The sequence below is a fragment of the Notolepis coatsorum genome (assembly GCF_963971535.1).
Source record: "Notolepis coatsorum genome assembly, chromosome: 2".
Lineage (NCBI taxonomy): Eukaryota > Metazoa > Chordata > Actinopteri > Aulopiformes > Paralepididae > Notolepis > Notolepis coatsorum.
This window is the reverse complement of record NC_140166.1, coordinates 175,769,793-175,783,570: the sequence shown is the minus strand read 5'-3', so window position 1 is coordinate 175,783,570 and position 13,778 is coordinate 175,769,793. Positions and strand designations below refer to the sequence as shown.

Sequence of the window (13,778 nt, the reverse complement as noted above, 5' to 3'; positions counted from 1 at the left end):
AATAAAAAGATTATAATAGGTTAGGGTTATCATTGATTATGATAGATTTCTGACCTTACAATCTATAAAAGACTTTTACTTATTTATTATCACCCATGACCTATTGAGTTTTGAAGGCTGCAGTGGTCGGAGGTAACAGCAACCCTTTCCAGGAATCCTAATGATTTGCTGTTTGTGTTTCGAGGCAGGTTTCCCAAAGAAGAAATCACACCCCTACCAAAACGAGATATGTATGTCTGTTGCAACAAAGCAGAGAAGAGGGTGCCTCGGTCATAGAAGCGATGGGAACAGAGAGTCCGTCATGAGTCATTGATTATTCTACAGTCACCATCCCATGGGACTGAATGTGTGTTTGTGTTATTAGCTGTGTTTTAGAGGGAGTCACTTGCTCACGCCTGGCTAAAAGGGACCCAGGGGAGAGTAAATGTGTTTTTGTTGTGTAAGAGGAAATAATGGCACAGCATGGCACTTGAGTGTGGGTGGGGTAAAGAATGGGACTACTGTTGAGGAATTTACCATGAGTAAGGATGTACTCAGTCAGATGTATACTTAGTTAACACAGGTTTATTTAACTCTGAGTATCAAGTACTTAATGGATCGAGAGTTATTGCTGGATGACTCCAGGGGTGACACCGGCCTAGTATCCCCCCAAAGAGCTCCAGAATCCAGTAAAACATAGGTCTTTATAGTAGAGAGAAGGGGGTTGTGGGTAGGATGGGCCAGGTATTGGGTTGGAGGGCCAGGTATTGGGTTGGAGGGGAGCCAGGAGGGGGCCGCCCCTGCCGCTTCCTGATTCTGCTGCGCAGGCGCACCAACCGACCTGTAGGAGTCGCTGTCCACAACGTCCGATCCCCACCCATCAGCTTTCCCACCCCCTAACACTGCCAATTGTGTTAGTATGAACGACCAGCCAAGCTGATAGCAATGCGGAGAGCTGGGCTCGAACCCAGCGTCTCCTGCATTGGTGGCGAGCGCCTTGCCCACTACACCACCTAGCCGCCCCGGCTTGGTAAGATTGGTTGGGGGGGGGGGGGGGGACCGACCGACCGACCGACCGACCGACTGGGAGCCCCATGTTACTGCGCAAACCTCTATATCAGTGATGGCTGTAAAAATACAGCAAATTTTTATCTTAATAATAAGAATCTTAATAATGTGTGCCCTCTTTCTGCTTCCTCTTCCAGAGACACTTCTTCAGGAATCTCGGTTCCATCATTACCTATGCGTTTCTGGGCACCGCCATCTCATGTTTTGTCATTGGGTGAGTTTGCACAGTATCGATGTTGTGATTTTAATCTGCCCTTGAAACCAAGGAGTCAGAACCTGGAAAACTCCCCATTTGTCCCGGTGATCTAAACCATCCACTATGACATTGGCTTATATGCTGTTCCATCCCATAATAATACCTTTCAATTTGTCGTCTTCGCACCTGGACCTCCTCCTCTTTCAGGAACCTCATGTATGGTGTTGTGAAGCTGATGCAGTTTGTAGGCCAGCTGACTGACAAGTTCTACTACACTGACTGTCTTTTCTTTGGAGCTATCATCTCAGCCACAGACCCAGGTATACTCCACAAACACGGAGAGAAAACAATAACCTATACAACTATACAATCGGCTATTGTTTTTTGTGTGTGAATATTTTATTATTCTTATTAGTAGAAGAAGAAATTCTATAATAAATCCTATAATTGTATTGTCTCGCTACATCATATCTAATGTGTGTACTATTCTGTCTGTATCTCTGTGTGTGCGCGTGTGTACCCCTCTTGTCTGCGTGTCTTGTCTTTCTGTGTGCCTGTAGTGACTGTGCTGGCCATCTTTAACGAGCTCCATGCAGATGTGGATCTGTACGCTCTGCTGTTTGGAGAAAGCGTCATGAACGATGCGGTGGCCATCGTGCTTTCCTCGTAAGTCACAGCTCTCCTTTATCAAACCCACATCTGCAGAAACCACCGCTGTCTCGTCGTGCCAGAGAAACTTCTCTGGGTTTCTGGGAGAGAGTCCAATTCATTCCCCTTTTCCCTTGGGATTTTGAAATTCTGCACAGAGGTGTGAGACAGAACAAGCATAGCATTGCATCACAAAGATCCTGTTCACTTGCTCCCTTTTGAGAAGCAGTGCTCTGCCGCCCCCTACTGGACACCTTACAAATTACTTTCTAGTGGAAACTATGATTAGATTAAAAGGTTGAATGAATGAATGAATGAATGAATGAATGAATGAATGAATGAAAACTTTATTTAACAGATTGCAGAATGGGTACAATACAGTACGGCTCAATACACACAATTGTTAAGGGGTTGCAGACCAGAGAAAGACTTTCGTCTTGTTTACATCAGGGTCCCCCATTTTCAATTCATCATAACATTATGACATACATGACATACAGATAGACAGTACTGCTACATCTATACATTTATGACATACCAGATTTGCAAATACAGTGTGTTTGTGATACAAAAAGAGTCCTGAGAGAAGAGAGTATATACATTTGACATAGAAACTGTACATTGGAGGAGGTTGGGTAGGTCGTAGGTGGGGTGGGGTTGGGTAAAGACTATTATAATAAGATGCATGAGACAATGGTCCAGGGTATAGGCCTACTGTAGGCTCAACTAAGACGTCAATCTGTAAACTGACGGGGGGCCAGAGAAGATCAGATAGCATGGTCCTCTTCATGAATGGGAGACAGACAGTGGCAGCTCTTCTTGCTGAATGAGGCCGAGCGAGAACAGACCCAGAGAATGAAATGAATGGGATCGCAGCAGCAGCTATTTCAGGCCGAGATGATCGACCCCATGAATGAATGAATGAATGAAAACTTTATTTAACAGATTGCAGAATGGGTACAATACAGTACGGCTCAATACATACAATTGTTAAGGGGATGCAGACCTGAGAAAGACGTTTGTCTTGTTTCCATCAGGGTCCCCCATTTTCAATTCATATAGACATTTATGACATACACAACATACATGACATTTATGGCATAGGGACATATAGGTATTTAGTACTGATACATTTGTGACATAACGGTATTCAAATATACAGTACTGTTACCCCTAGATCCTGACAGAGTATATACATATGATGGGGAGGGGACTGTACATTAGGAGGGGGTGGGTGGGTGGGAGGGAAATATACATACGGCGGGGAGGGAATATATACATGCGGTGGTGAGGAGACTGTCTATTAGGAGGTGGTGGGGGTTTTGGGCATTTACGGTGGCCAGTTTCGAATTGCAGCCTCCCGTAGGTGCTCTTTAAGAGCGGTTTTGAATGTGGGCAGGGATTCACATTCCTTTACAGCTTTGGGTAGGGCGTTCCACATTGTTGTGGCATAATTGCGAAACGTGTTTAGCCCCTTGTTTGAGCCGAATCTGGGTTTAACATGATTTGTTGCGCTTCCTCTGGTGTAGTGGTTGTGGTATTCACTGACCTTTGGGAAGTATTTTGACATGTACATGGGCACCCCGGTCGTATAGTGTATCTTGTAGACCAGGCCCATTGCAAGTTGCTGTACTCTGTCGTCTACTCTAAGCCATCCTAGGTTGGCAAAGTGGGCAGGGGTGAGGTGGGTTCTGGGGTTCAGGTCAAGTAGTAGTCTGACCAGTTTGTTTTGTGATGTTTGTAATTTTGTTTTAAGCGCCTTTGAGGTGCTTTGGTACCATGAGGTGCACGCATAGTCATAGTACCCTTGAATGAGTGCTCCTGCCAGAGTCTTCAGGGTATTCTTGTTTACCAGAGAGGAGATCCGGTACAAGAATCTAGTTCGTTGGTTGACTTTTTTTATTACATTGGATGCCATTTTGTCACAGGAAAGATTTGCCTCTAGGATGGAACCCAGGTAGGTAATTTCGTCTTTCCTTGTGACAATATTGTCACCCACTGTAACTGAGAAACCGTCGGTCTTGCTGAGTTTGTTATTTGAACCGAAGAGAATGGACTCTGTTTTGCCCATGTGTAATGATAGTTTGTTATCAGCGAGCCATATGCAGATTTTGCCTAGTTCCGTGCTGAGGGTTTTTTCAACCTGCAATTTGTTCTTGTCAGAGACCAGCAGGGCTGAGTCGTCCGCAAACAGGAACAAGTTGCAGTCACAGGCTGACGACATGTCATTTGCATAAATTAGGAAGAGTAGCGGTCCTAGTATGCTTCCTTGTGGAACACCACAGCTCACTGTGAGGGGGGGGGATAGAGTACAGTTTACCTCTACCATCTGTTCCCTCCCCTCCAGGTAGGATTGCATCCAGCTCACTGATAAGCTATCAAAACCAATTGCTTTTAGCTTGTCCATTAGAATGGAGTGATTGACAGTGTCGAAGGCCTTTTGTAGGTCCAGCATGACCATGCCGCAGTATTTGCCCGCGTCCACCTCTTGTTTGATGTGGTCGTTCAAATAGAGGAGGCATGTGTCAGTGGAGTGGGACGTTCTGAAGCCAGATTGGAATTCGTAGATTAGATTTTTTTCCGCCAAGTACTTTTCGACCTGTTCATAGACTATTTTCTCCATGACTTTCGAGATGGAGGTAAGAATAGAAACAGGGCGGTAGTTGCCTGGGTCTAATTTGCTGCCCTTTTTGTGTAGAGGGGTCACTCTCGCAATTTTGAAGTCCTTGGGGACGTGCCCCTGTTTTATAGAGAGGTTTATTATGTGTGTGATGACTGGGGTGATGGGAGGGATTGTCATTATACAGCACAAGTACAGTACAATGAAAATAAGTTTGGCATCCAACCAGAGTGCAAATATAACAGTAAAGTGCAATAGTAATTTACAATGTACATCTGCTCCCGGCTGCCCTTGGGGGGAAGGACGACGGGATGGGTCAAGTGCAGAGACTCAATCACATCGGCGACCCAAGAAATTGCATGTGTGTTCCTGTGTGTGTGTGCCGCCCGCCCATCGCATGTGTGTGTCGTTTGCATGCCAAATAAAGACTTCCTAAGTCCTGCATTATTATTACAATGTACAACAGGTTATTAAACTGGGTAAACAATATATATAGATTAGTACTACTGAGTGTAGTGCTAATCAGATGTATGTACAGAGTTGTAGTATTAATATGTAGACACAGTTTGGTAGTAGTCATACTCACCATCAGCGTAACTTGTAATGGATATGTACAGATATAGTTATAGTATCTACAGATATGTAAATGGTTTGTGTGCAGGTGTGTACAGACAGATGTGGATATATATATATATATATATGGTAATAATTCATATATATTGTATATACAGCATTATTGTACATGCTATCATTCAGAGTTGTATGGGTAGACTATAGTATGAGGTAGGTAGTTAAGATTACTATGATTACAGTGTAAGGCAGTTTTAGACGGTGAAAGCAGTAGGTACTGTAGGTATAAATTGGTTGCAGTTGGATAAAGACACGACACTTCACATGTATATTTCAAATCTATGAATTACCGGGTACTTGTGATGAATATTGAAATGTGAATGTTGAATATTGTGTTTTATGTATGTTTTCAGGTCTATCATGGCGTACCAACCCAGTGGAGCCAACACTCACATGTTTGATGCCGCTGCGTTCTTCAAGTCTGTGGGTGTTTTCCTGGGGATCTTCAGCGGCTCCTTTGCCATGGGTGCGGTCATCGGCGTGGTCACTGCTCTCATATCCTTGTTTCCCCTTTTGAATATCATTTGAACTGAAAACACCAGTATTCTGAAAAGTAGAGTTTGTCATTTAGCAGTGTTTTCAAGAAATTTCATTGATTGATTGAACTACATGGTGACTACAGACAAAGGATAACACAATAACTCTTCAAAGCTTATTTCCCCTGTGGTCCTGAAAGTGGGGTGGAGGACCTGTGGTCCTGAAAGTGGGGTGGAGGACCTGTGGTCCTGAAAGTGGGGTGGAGGTTCTGTGGTCTTGAAAGTGGGGTGGAGGTTCTGTGGTCCTGAAAGTGGGGTGGAGGACCTGTGGTCCTGAAAGTGGGGTGGAGGACCTGTGGTCCTGAAAGTGGGGTGGAGCCGGTTCTGTGGTCCTGAAAGTGGGATGGAGGGGGGAGCTCCCGTAGCTCACCGCATATCTCTGCGCTATTTCTGCGTCGGGGAAAACCGTGCTCGTCACGGATCTGGGGGACATGAGTTCGATTCCCGGACCCGCCGTCATTTCTCAGAATGTCTTCCCCTGCTCTACATCCAATTTTCAACCTGTTTCTGTCGGTCATGCTTGACCAGAAAAGCGATAAACGCTAAAAAATAAAGTTAAAAAAAAAAAAGTGGGATGGAGGACCTGTGGTCCTGAAAGTGGGGTGGAGGACCTGTGGTCCTGAAAGTGGGGTGGAGGACCTGTGGTCCTGAAAGTGGGGTGGAGGACCTGTGGTCCTGAAAGTGGGGTGGAGGACCTGTGGTCCTGAAAGTGGGGTGGAGGTTCTGTGGTCCTGAAAGTGGGGTGGAGGACCTGTGGTCCGAAAAGTGGGGTGGAGGACCTGTGGTCCTGAAAGTGGGGTGGAGGAACCTGTGGTCCTGAAAGTGGGGTGGAGGACCTGTGGTCCTGAAAGTGGTGTGGAGGTTCTGTGGTCCTGAAAGGGGTGGAGGTTTAAAGGGGTGGAGGTTTATAACTGTGGATATGCTTCTAGTTGTTGTTGTTTTTGTTACTCTAGATCCAGAAGGTGGTGTTTCTCTTAACGCCTCTCTCTCACGTCACCAAGTTTACCAAACTGCACTGCTTCCCGCTGCTGGAGACGGCTCTCTTCTTCCTCATGTCCTGGAGCACCTTCCTCCTGGCTGAGTCCTGCGGCTTTACAGGTCAGAGAGAGAGAGAAGAGGGTATCAGAACTTTGAAACTAGTCAATAAGAGATGCATCAGCATGATGGTCGGCACACTCGTATCTAAGAGGTGCGGGTACTAGCTCTGCGTTTTCTAAACGGTGCCCCGTTGAATCGAAAGATGTGTCAGAATTTTGAGACTAGCCAATAGAGATGTGTGTTCAGCACTCTTCAAACCTCTTAACCCTTTCACTGCCACACTACGAAAACGGTTAACCCTTTCACTGCGACAATTCACAGAAGGTTAACCCTTTACTATCACACAACCGACGGCGACCGTTGGTTGTGTGATAGTAAAGGGTTAACCTGTCGTGTGGCAGTGAAAGGGTTAACCGGCTGTTGTGTGGTGGGGGGGACGTATACGTCCTAGCGAGCACTTGCGCGCAAGTCACGGCACTTTGCGAGCGTCTAGCGGCTCTGGGCTGCATTTTCCGCTGAACATAGATATTCCGTTTGGAATATCTATTTGTTGCCGTTCGAACGCCACTTCACTCGACCAAATCCGTGCCTCGGTTTTCATGTTACATGACGGCGGGTGTCAGATGACCACCCCGGACTCCAGATGTTCCAGATGGCGAAAGTAATTGGTCAGCGCTGTAGCCAACGAGTGTAGGTTTCCAACGAGGGGTGCAAATACGGGAAGTAGGTGAAAGTTGACGAGCGAAAACGAGAAGTGAATCGCTTCAGAATGAACGGTGGTGGATGAGGAAATGGATTTTGGAGAGCTTTTTTTTTTTGTCGCCGGTCTTTGACGTCTCTCAAAGACTCATTTCTGAACGGACCTTTATCAAATCTGGACCTGTACTACATAAGACTTCAGGCTATGGAACCGCAGTGTTTTCCAGCTTATACCTCTATGCTGGAATATTGGAATATGGAATCTTGCAACCACTACAGAAAAATTTGAGTACACAAGTTCAAGTTCAGACCTATTTCAGCTCTATTTCATTAGCACTAAAAGTGATTTTCCTTTGCAATAACTTCATAATGTTATCTTTCAAAAGAGACCAGGCTCATGCATGTGCTATAAGTATAAAGCTAAGCTTTGCAAAAAAAGTATGCGGTCCTCAAGTTCAAGTAAAAAAAATTGCCACTTTGCTGGGTGCCTGTTAAAAAGGTGGAGCTACAGCAGTCCTGCATTTTCAAAATGATGACGACCAGTTAAATTGAGATATATTATTATGCATTTTCCCATCTATACTCGTCAGCACTTCACTTCACTATCACAGTATAATATCATAGTATAATATCTACAGTGTCACACACTGTAGTTTGAGATACTATATATCACACTCATTGAATTTTACACATCTGCAGTGCAGATAGAATATGATGGAGGAATTGGAATATAGATTATGTACCAAATACAGGCACGTGCACAGATGGGGCCCAAAGGGGGCTTGAGCCCCCGCCCTTTTACCCTCAGAGTCACAAAGTGCCCCTTTTCTTGGCTGGTGTTAATTGTATTAAATATTTTCTTAATTTTTTATTGAAATTCTAACATATATGAAGAGTAGGGATGTTCGATATTGGCTTTTTAACCGAGATCCGATATACCGATATTGTCCAACTCTTAATTTCCGATACCGATATCAACCGATACCCCCCCCCCCCTCTTTTTCCCTCTCTCTCTTTCCTTCTCTCTCCCTTATTTATTGTAATTGTCCTTGTATACTATTGCTACAGTATTTTTTTATTTTATTTTGTTGTATGCATGTACACATAACCTTGTATTTGTTGCAGCCTCCCCCCTGCCCTCAAACAGCTTTTGATTTTTTGGTCAGGCTTTTGTATATAAGAATTTGTTCTTACTTGCTTGCCTGGGTAAATAAAGGTTAAAAAAAAACAATACCGATAATTCCCGATATTACATTTTAATGCCAATATCGGACATCTCTAATGAAGAGGGAAATGTATAGTAGTATCCATAAAAAAGGCACCATATAAATTTTTAAACTCCGCTCTCCAAGTCCACGTGGGCAGAGTTGGGGTGTGTGGCGAGCATGGCCTCATTATGAAGGAGATGAAGAGCGTTTGGGCTGTTTGATCTTGGGTGCTTTGGTCTTCGGCCGACTCCAGCCCCTATGGTGAAACACACCTGCTCCCCTCTTTAAAAGAGCCCTGCTCCAGTTTAGCTCTTGGCCACAGATGAGTAATGACCTATCGAAGTAATTTTTTGCTTGACCCTCTGCCCCCCAAAATGTCTGCACGACCATGGCCAAATATAGAAGAGACGTTTAAATAAGAATAAGTAGCAGCAAATCAATAAGAGGATTTTACACTAATCTTACATTGTGTTGTGTCTACCTCAGGGGCTCACTATGTCAGCTGCATTGTGTCATAATGTATCTAATTATAAACCCTATGCTGTGTGCACTCTGTTGCGCGTGTTGGAGTGGCTATATTTAGACACCTGTGGGCGTGTTCTTACAGGTGTCGTGGCTGTTCTGTTCTGCGGAATCACGCAGGCTCACTACACCTACAACAACCTCTCGGAAGAGTCCACAAAACGCACCAAGCAGGTAAAACGGTGGATGAAGACGCAGCCACTTTCTCTACTAGACTCCTGAACCACTTTTGATGTCACTGTTTTCATTGACTGCTTGACAGTGGGATGTCCACTCCCCTCAGTGTGTTGTTCTTCATTGTGACAGTTGTAAGGCTGAGAGGGAGACACAGAGTAGGGGAGACGCAGGAGAGAAGGTTCTAGTGAAGTTAAATCCCAGGCCAGCAGGATTACACAGAGGTCTTAACCACTACACCAACTCTAGGCACTGCCTTTTATTTTTTTTTATAGTTTTTTTTTCCTCTGCAGTAATTTTTTTTAAGAAAACAACAATAACAAAGAACCTGTATGCAGTAGCAGACGGCCCAAATTATCAGCCTGTTGTGACCTTAACCGGGTCTGTCAGAGGACACCCATCCTGTCCTGAGTTGTCGTGTTTCTTATCAAAGGGTCACTGCTGAGGCAGAGGCCCCAGATAAGCTTCAGATAGCAGGCTGCTTGTCTTGAGATGCTGAGCAGCCCTGTGGTTGAAGCTCCTGATAGTCCCCCCCCCCCCCTCTCCCTCTTTAAAGAGTAGGGGTACTTATCTAGGGTCAGTGACCAGGAACGTTTGCCCTCCTGACTTGTTCAATCTAACGGACCTAAGCTGACTGTTGATAGATAAGTACTCCCACTTTGAGAGGTTTTGTAAAACATGGCCCCAGATTTTATTTATAGCATTTTCAGCTTTTTTGGTCAACGCAGGACCTTTTGGCCACGCAGGGCCGACAGGAGGAGAGAGGGTGAAACGGGAGGAGAAGAGGGGAAGACATGCAGCATATGGCCACCGGGTCGGGGAATCGAGCCCGGGGCGACCGCTTCGCGACTCAGCGCGCTATGTGGTGTGCTACTGGAGCGCCCTAGATGGTCGCTGCTTTAATCAATGGTAGGACGGGGAGATTTGCGAGTGCTTAAAATATATCTTAAATGATGGCTATGGGTCTAATACACCCTGTCGCTTATCAATGAGTTGCTTGCAGTCAACATGTACAAAACAGATTGTTTTTTGATCTGTACATATCCGTTTTATACCGTTCTGAATACGAGTATAGTTTTGGTGATTTCTAGTAATTCCAGAGAAAGACGCGATAATAGCCCTTTAGTGGAATACACAAAACACACGTTGTAATTTTTCGGCTGATTTATGAATAGTTTTCAAATAAACGCTAGATTATCGATAGTATATGTGTCCTCATGCACGATACAGAAGCGGGCTGAAAAATCGCTTATCCGTGCATTGGTCGGCGCCAACGGCACGCACACACACACACACGCTCCGATGGCGGTTAAAGGAACATCTGATGTCCTGCAAAAACATTAATCCAATGAACCAGGGAGCCTGTCTCTCCCTCAGCGCTGGGGAAGCGAAAATAAATGAACCAATATTAAAGCCTCCTCTAGCTTCTGAGAAAATACATGAGGACTTTGGCAGTCAGACGTGTTGTTCAGAGAGGCAATTAACTCTGCATCTTCAATAGGCCACATGAAAAGGGCAGAATCTCAAGGTCGAGTTCTGATTTACTGTTCAAAAGCCTTTTAGAATGACATTGAAAGGTGTGAAGGGGAGTAAGCGTTTATTTTGTGTTCCCATCCCCTCTGGTTCGTGAAGAATGTCCTCTCCGTAGTAGTCTCTCAAGGCCAGTGGGGGAAAGTATTTTTACTCAAGTACTATACTTAAGTAAAACTTTTAGCTACTTTTTACTCTACTACATTTATCTGAAGCCATCAGTTACTTTGAAGGAAAAAAATTTGCATAGAAAACATGGCATAAATGTATGAAGATTATATACTTTCACATTTGAAGCCGGTCAACTTCAAGAATCAGAGCAGCATAACTGGACCACATACAGCTTAAACAGAACCTTTTAGAGGTCGCTGGATAGAGGCTTGAATGCTTCCAAGCACTGCAATACACAAACGTCATGTAGAATGCATACTTTTACTTTTGATACTTAAGTACATTTATACAGAGTACTAATTTATTTGGGTATTTCTACTTTTACTTAAGTAAAGAACGGTGTACTTCTTCCACCACTACTTAAGACGGACGTGTCGTCTCCCGCACGTCCGCCTACCAGTCTGTGATTCGGCTGTTCTGGAAGTGAGTAGTAAATGAGGCAGGTATCCGGTCATTCCCACACTTCCGTGCCCCCTGTGCAGTCGCTTAAATACCTCTTACTGGAAAAGCAATTAGTCGAAGCCTAGCTAGCTAGCTGCTGAGCAGAAATGGACATTCAAAAATATATTTTTTGGCAGGGTAATAGTAGAAAGACATAAGCAATAATAATCTTCCAGGAACTTTGCAACGGACTGAGACGGAAGTGTGGAATTGACTGGATATCCGCCTTATTTATTACTCACTTTCAGAGCTGCTGAATTACAGACTAGTCTCTGGGGGCATTTGAAGATGGTGGAAGAGATAAACTGGCTTGAGAGACTATGGCCATAGTGTCACAAATTAAGATTAGCCAAAATAATTGTTGTATGCAACAGAGAAGGTTACAGCCATAGAGAAACATCCTGGAGGGGCTGAGCATTGTGGAACGCTGTTGTTTCTTTCCCAATAAATCTTTGCTGTTATTGCTGTTGTTATTCAATGTTTTTCATGTTTTTTATATTATATCAAAAATATATATGTATTTTTTTCATATTCTTCTCTTGTTTTCCACAGCTATTTGAGGTGCTGCACTTCCTGGCTGAGAACTTCATCTTCTCCTACATGGGCTTGGCTCTCTTCACCTTCCAGAACCATATTTTTAGCCCTATCTTCATTTTAGGGGCTTTTGTATCCTTTTGGTCTAGTAAAAAAAACGACAACATAACATTTTCAGTTCCTAATTTTCAGACCCTTCTTCTGCAATAATCTTTTAGTGATATTGTTCCTCAACACAGCTGTGCACACTTAGGTCTGTGCGAATGCCACCTTAGCACATTGGTCAGTCATGAGTGTGGTGACCTTGTGGTGATTTCTCCACAGCTGTGGAATTGGGCCAAAGTTGACTCTTTGGACTACTATGATTTGCCTGGATTACACCGAGCCTCGTGTCTATCGCACCCTACTGGTCTATAGTTACATTTAGCACTTAAGCTTTAAGTCAAGGTCCTCTTAAATCCCTTGGCTGAGTCCCCTACTCTTTTTTTACCCCCCATCTTACTGTTACAGCCTCCACAAACTACATATTAGTGCATTCTGGGAACGTGTGGTACCATGTCACTCTGAAGCCTTTGTAGTAGGTCTGCTGAACTATACATTTGATTAATATTGATAATTGCAATAAGAAAGAATGCTAAATCTACATCTCAACGGTTGCAGTATGGGTATTTTCATGGATAAATGGCGAGAGTGAGTCGAGCAGATGTGAAATACTATGTGCTTATAATACAAGACAATTGGTCATAATAGGTCAATCCAGTACAGGTGTAATTGCCATTGGATAAGGCAATAGAAAATGAGCAAAAGTACACTGGAAACTTGTGATTCAATTTGAAAAAAAAGATATAGCAAGTCATATCGCAATTGCAATATATGCTCAAAGAATTGCAATAGGATATTTTGTCCATAGCATGCAGCCCTACTTGGTAGCTCACTCCCCTGAGTCAGGGAGCCCATTGAAATCTCCCCAGTGTAAGTGAGACACTGGACCACTTGAATATGCTCCATTCCATAGAATTGTATAGAAGAACGCTCCATTCCTTAACCATATCCTGCCCGTCAGCTTGCCATCTTTATTGGCAGAGCCTGCAACATCTACCCACTCTCCTTCCTTCTCAACCTTGGTCGCAGGCACAAGATCAAAGGAAACATCCAGAACATGATGATGTTTTCAGGTATGGGGAAGCAAAGACTGTCGTAGATCTACGGAGTTAACTGGTCCACTAGGGGCAGTTAGTGAATCAGTGTGTCAGTGAAGGTCTTAGACCAGTACTTCTTAAAGGAACACACCAAGAGACAAGAAGATGGATACCGGTTTCCTCTCTGTGCGTTCAGTAGAAATCTGGCTGCATGTTAGCCTAGCTTAGCACAATGAATGGAAGCGGACATGACCGGTCCAACTAACACCTCTCCCGAAGGCTAACCGGTCATGTCCGCTTCCATTCATTGTGCTAAGCTAGGCTAACATGCAGCCAGATAGCTTTCTACTGACAGAGAAGAAACTGGTATCTTCTTGTCTCTCTCTGGAGAAGACGATAAGATAATTTCCCAAAATGTTGGCGTGTTCATTTTAACATGTTGTCTCACTGTACACTTAATGTCCTTCAGTTTTCCAGAAATAGCATGCTAGCTTTATTAGCATTCCTCGTTGAAACCAAGGGGCAATACTAGCTTGGTTTCAATGAGGAATGCTAATAAAGCTAACATGCCGTTTCTGGGAAACAGAAGGACATATGTGTACTTTTTCCTCCAGTGAGAGAAGTGAAGAAAAATAATAATTTCAA

The 13,778-nt window shown here is 44.0% G+C and overlaps 1 protein-coding gene across 3 annotated transcripts in view; it reads left to right on the top strand.

The window, feature by feature from the left end:
• Positions 1-13,778, top strand: part of slc9a7 (solute carrier family 9 member 7) — a 79,113-nt gene that overhangs the window by 30,154 nt on the left and 35,181 nt on the right. For all 3 annotated transcript variants that reach the window (XM_084307971.1, XM_084307970.1, XM_084307972.1), the window contains exons 4-11: positions 1,185-1,261; positions 1,451-1,563; positions 1,804-1,909; positions 5,495-5,636; positions 6,670-6,775; positions 9,230-9,318; positions 12,013-12,126; positions 13,058-13,169. In XM_084307971.1, coding sequence (XP_084164097.1) covers positions 1,185-1,261; positions 1,451-1,563; positions 1,804-1,909; positions 5,495-5,636; positions 6,670-6,775; positions 9,230-9,318; positions 12,013-12,126; positions 13,058-13,169 — 859 coding nt within the window. The remainder of the gene's footprint in view (positions 1-1,184; positions 1,262-1,450; positions 1,564-1,803; positions 1,910-5,494; positions 5,637-6,669; positions 6,776-9,229; positions 9,319-12,012; positions 12,127-13,057; positions 13,170-13,778) is intronic.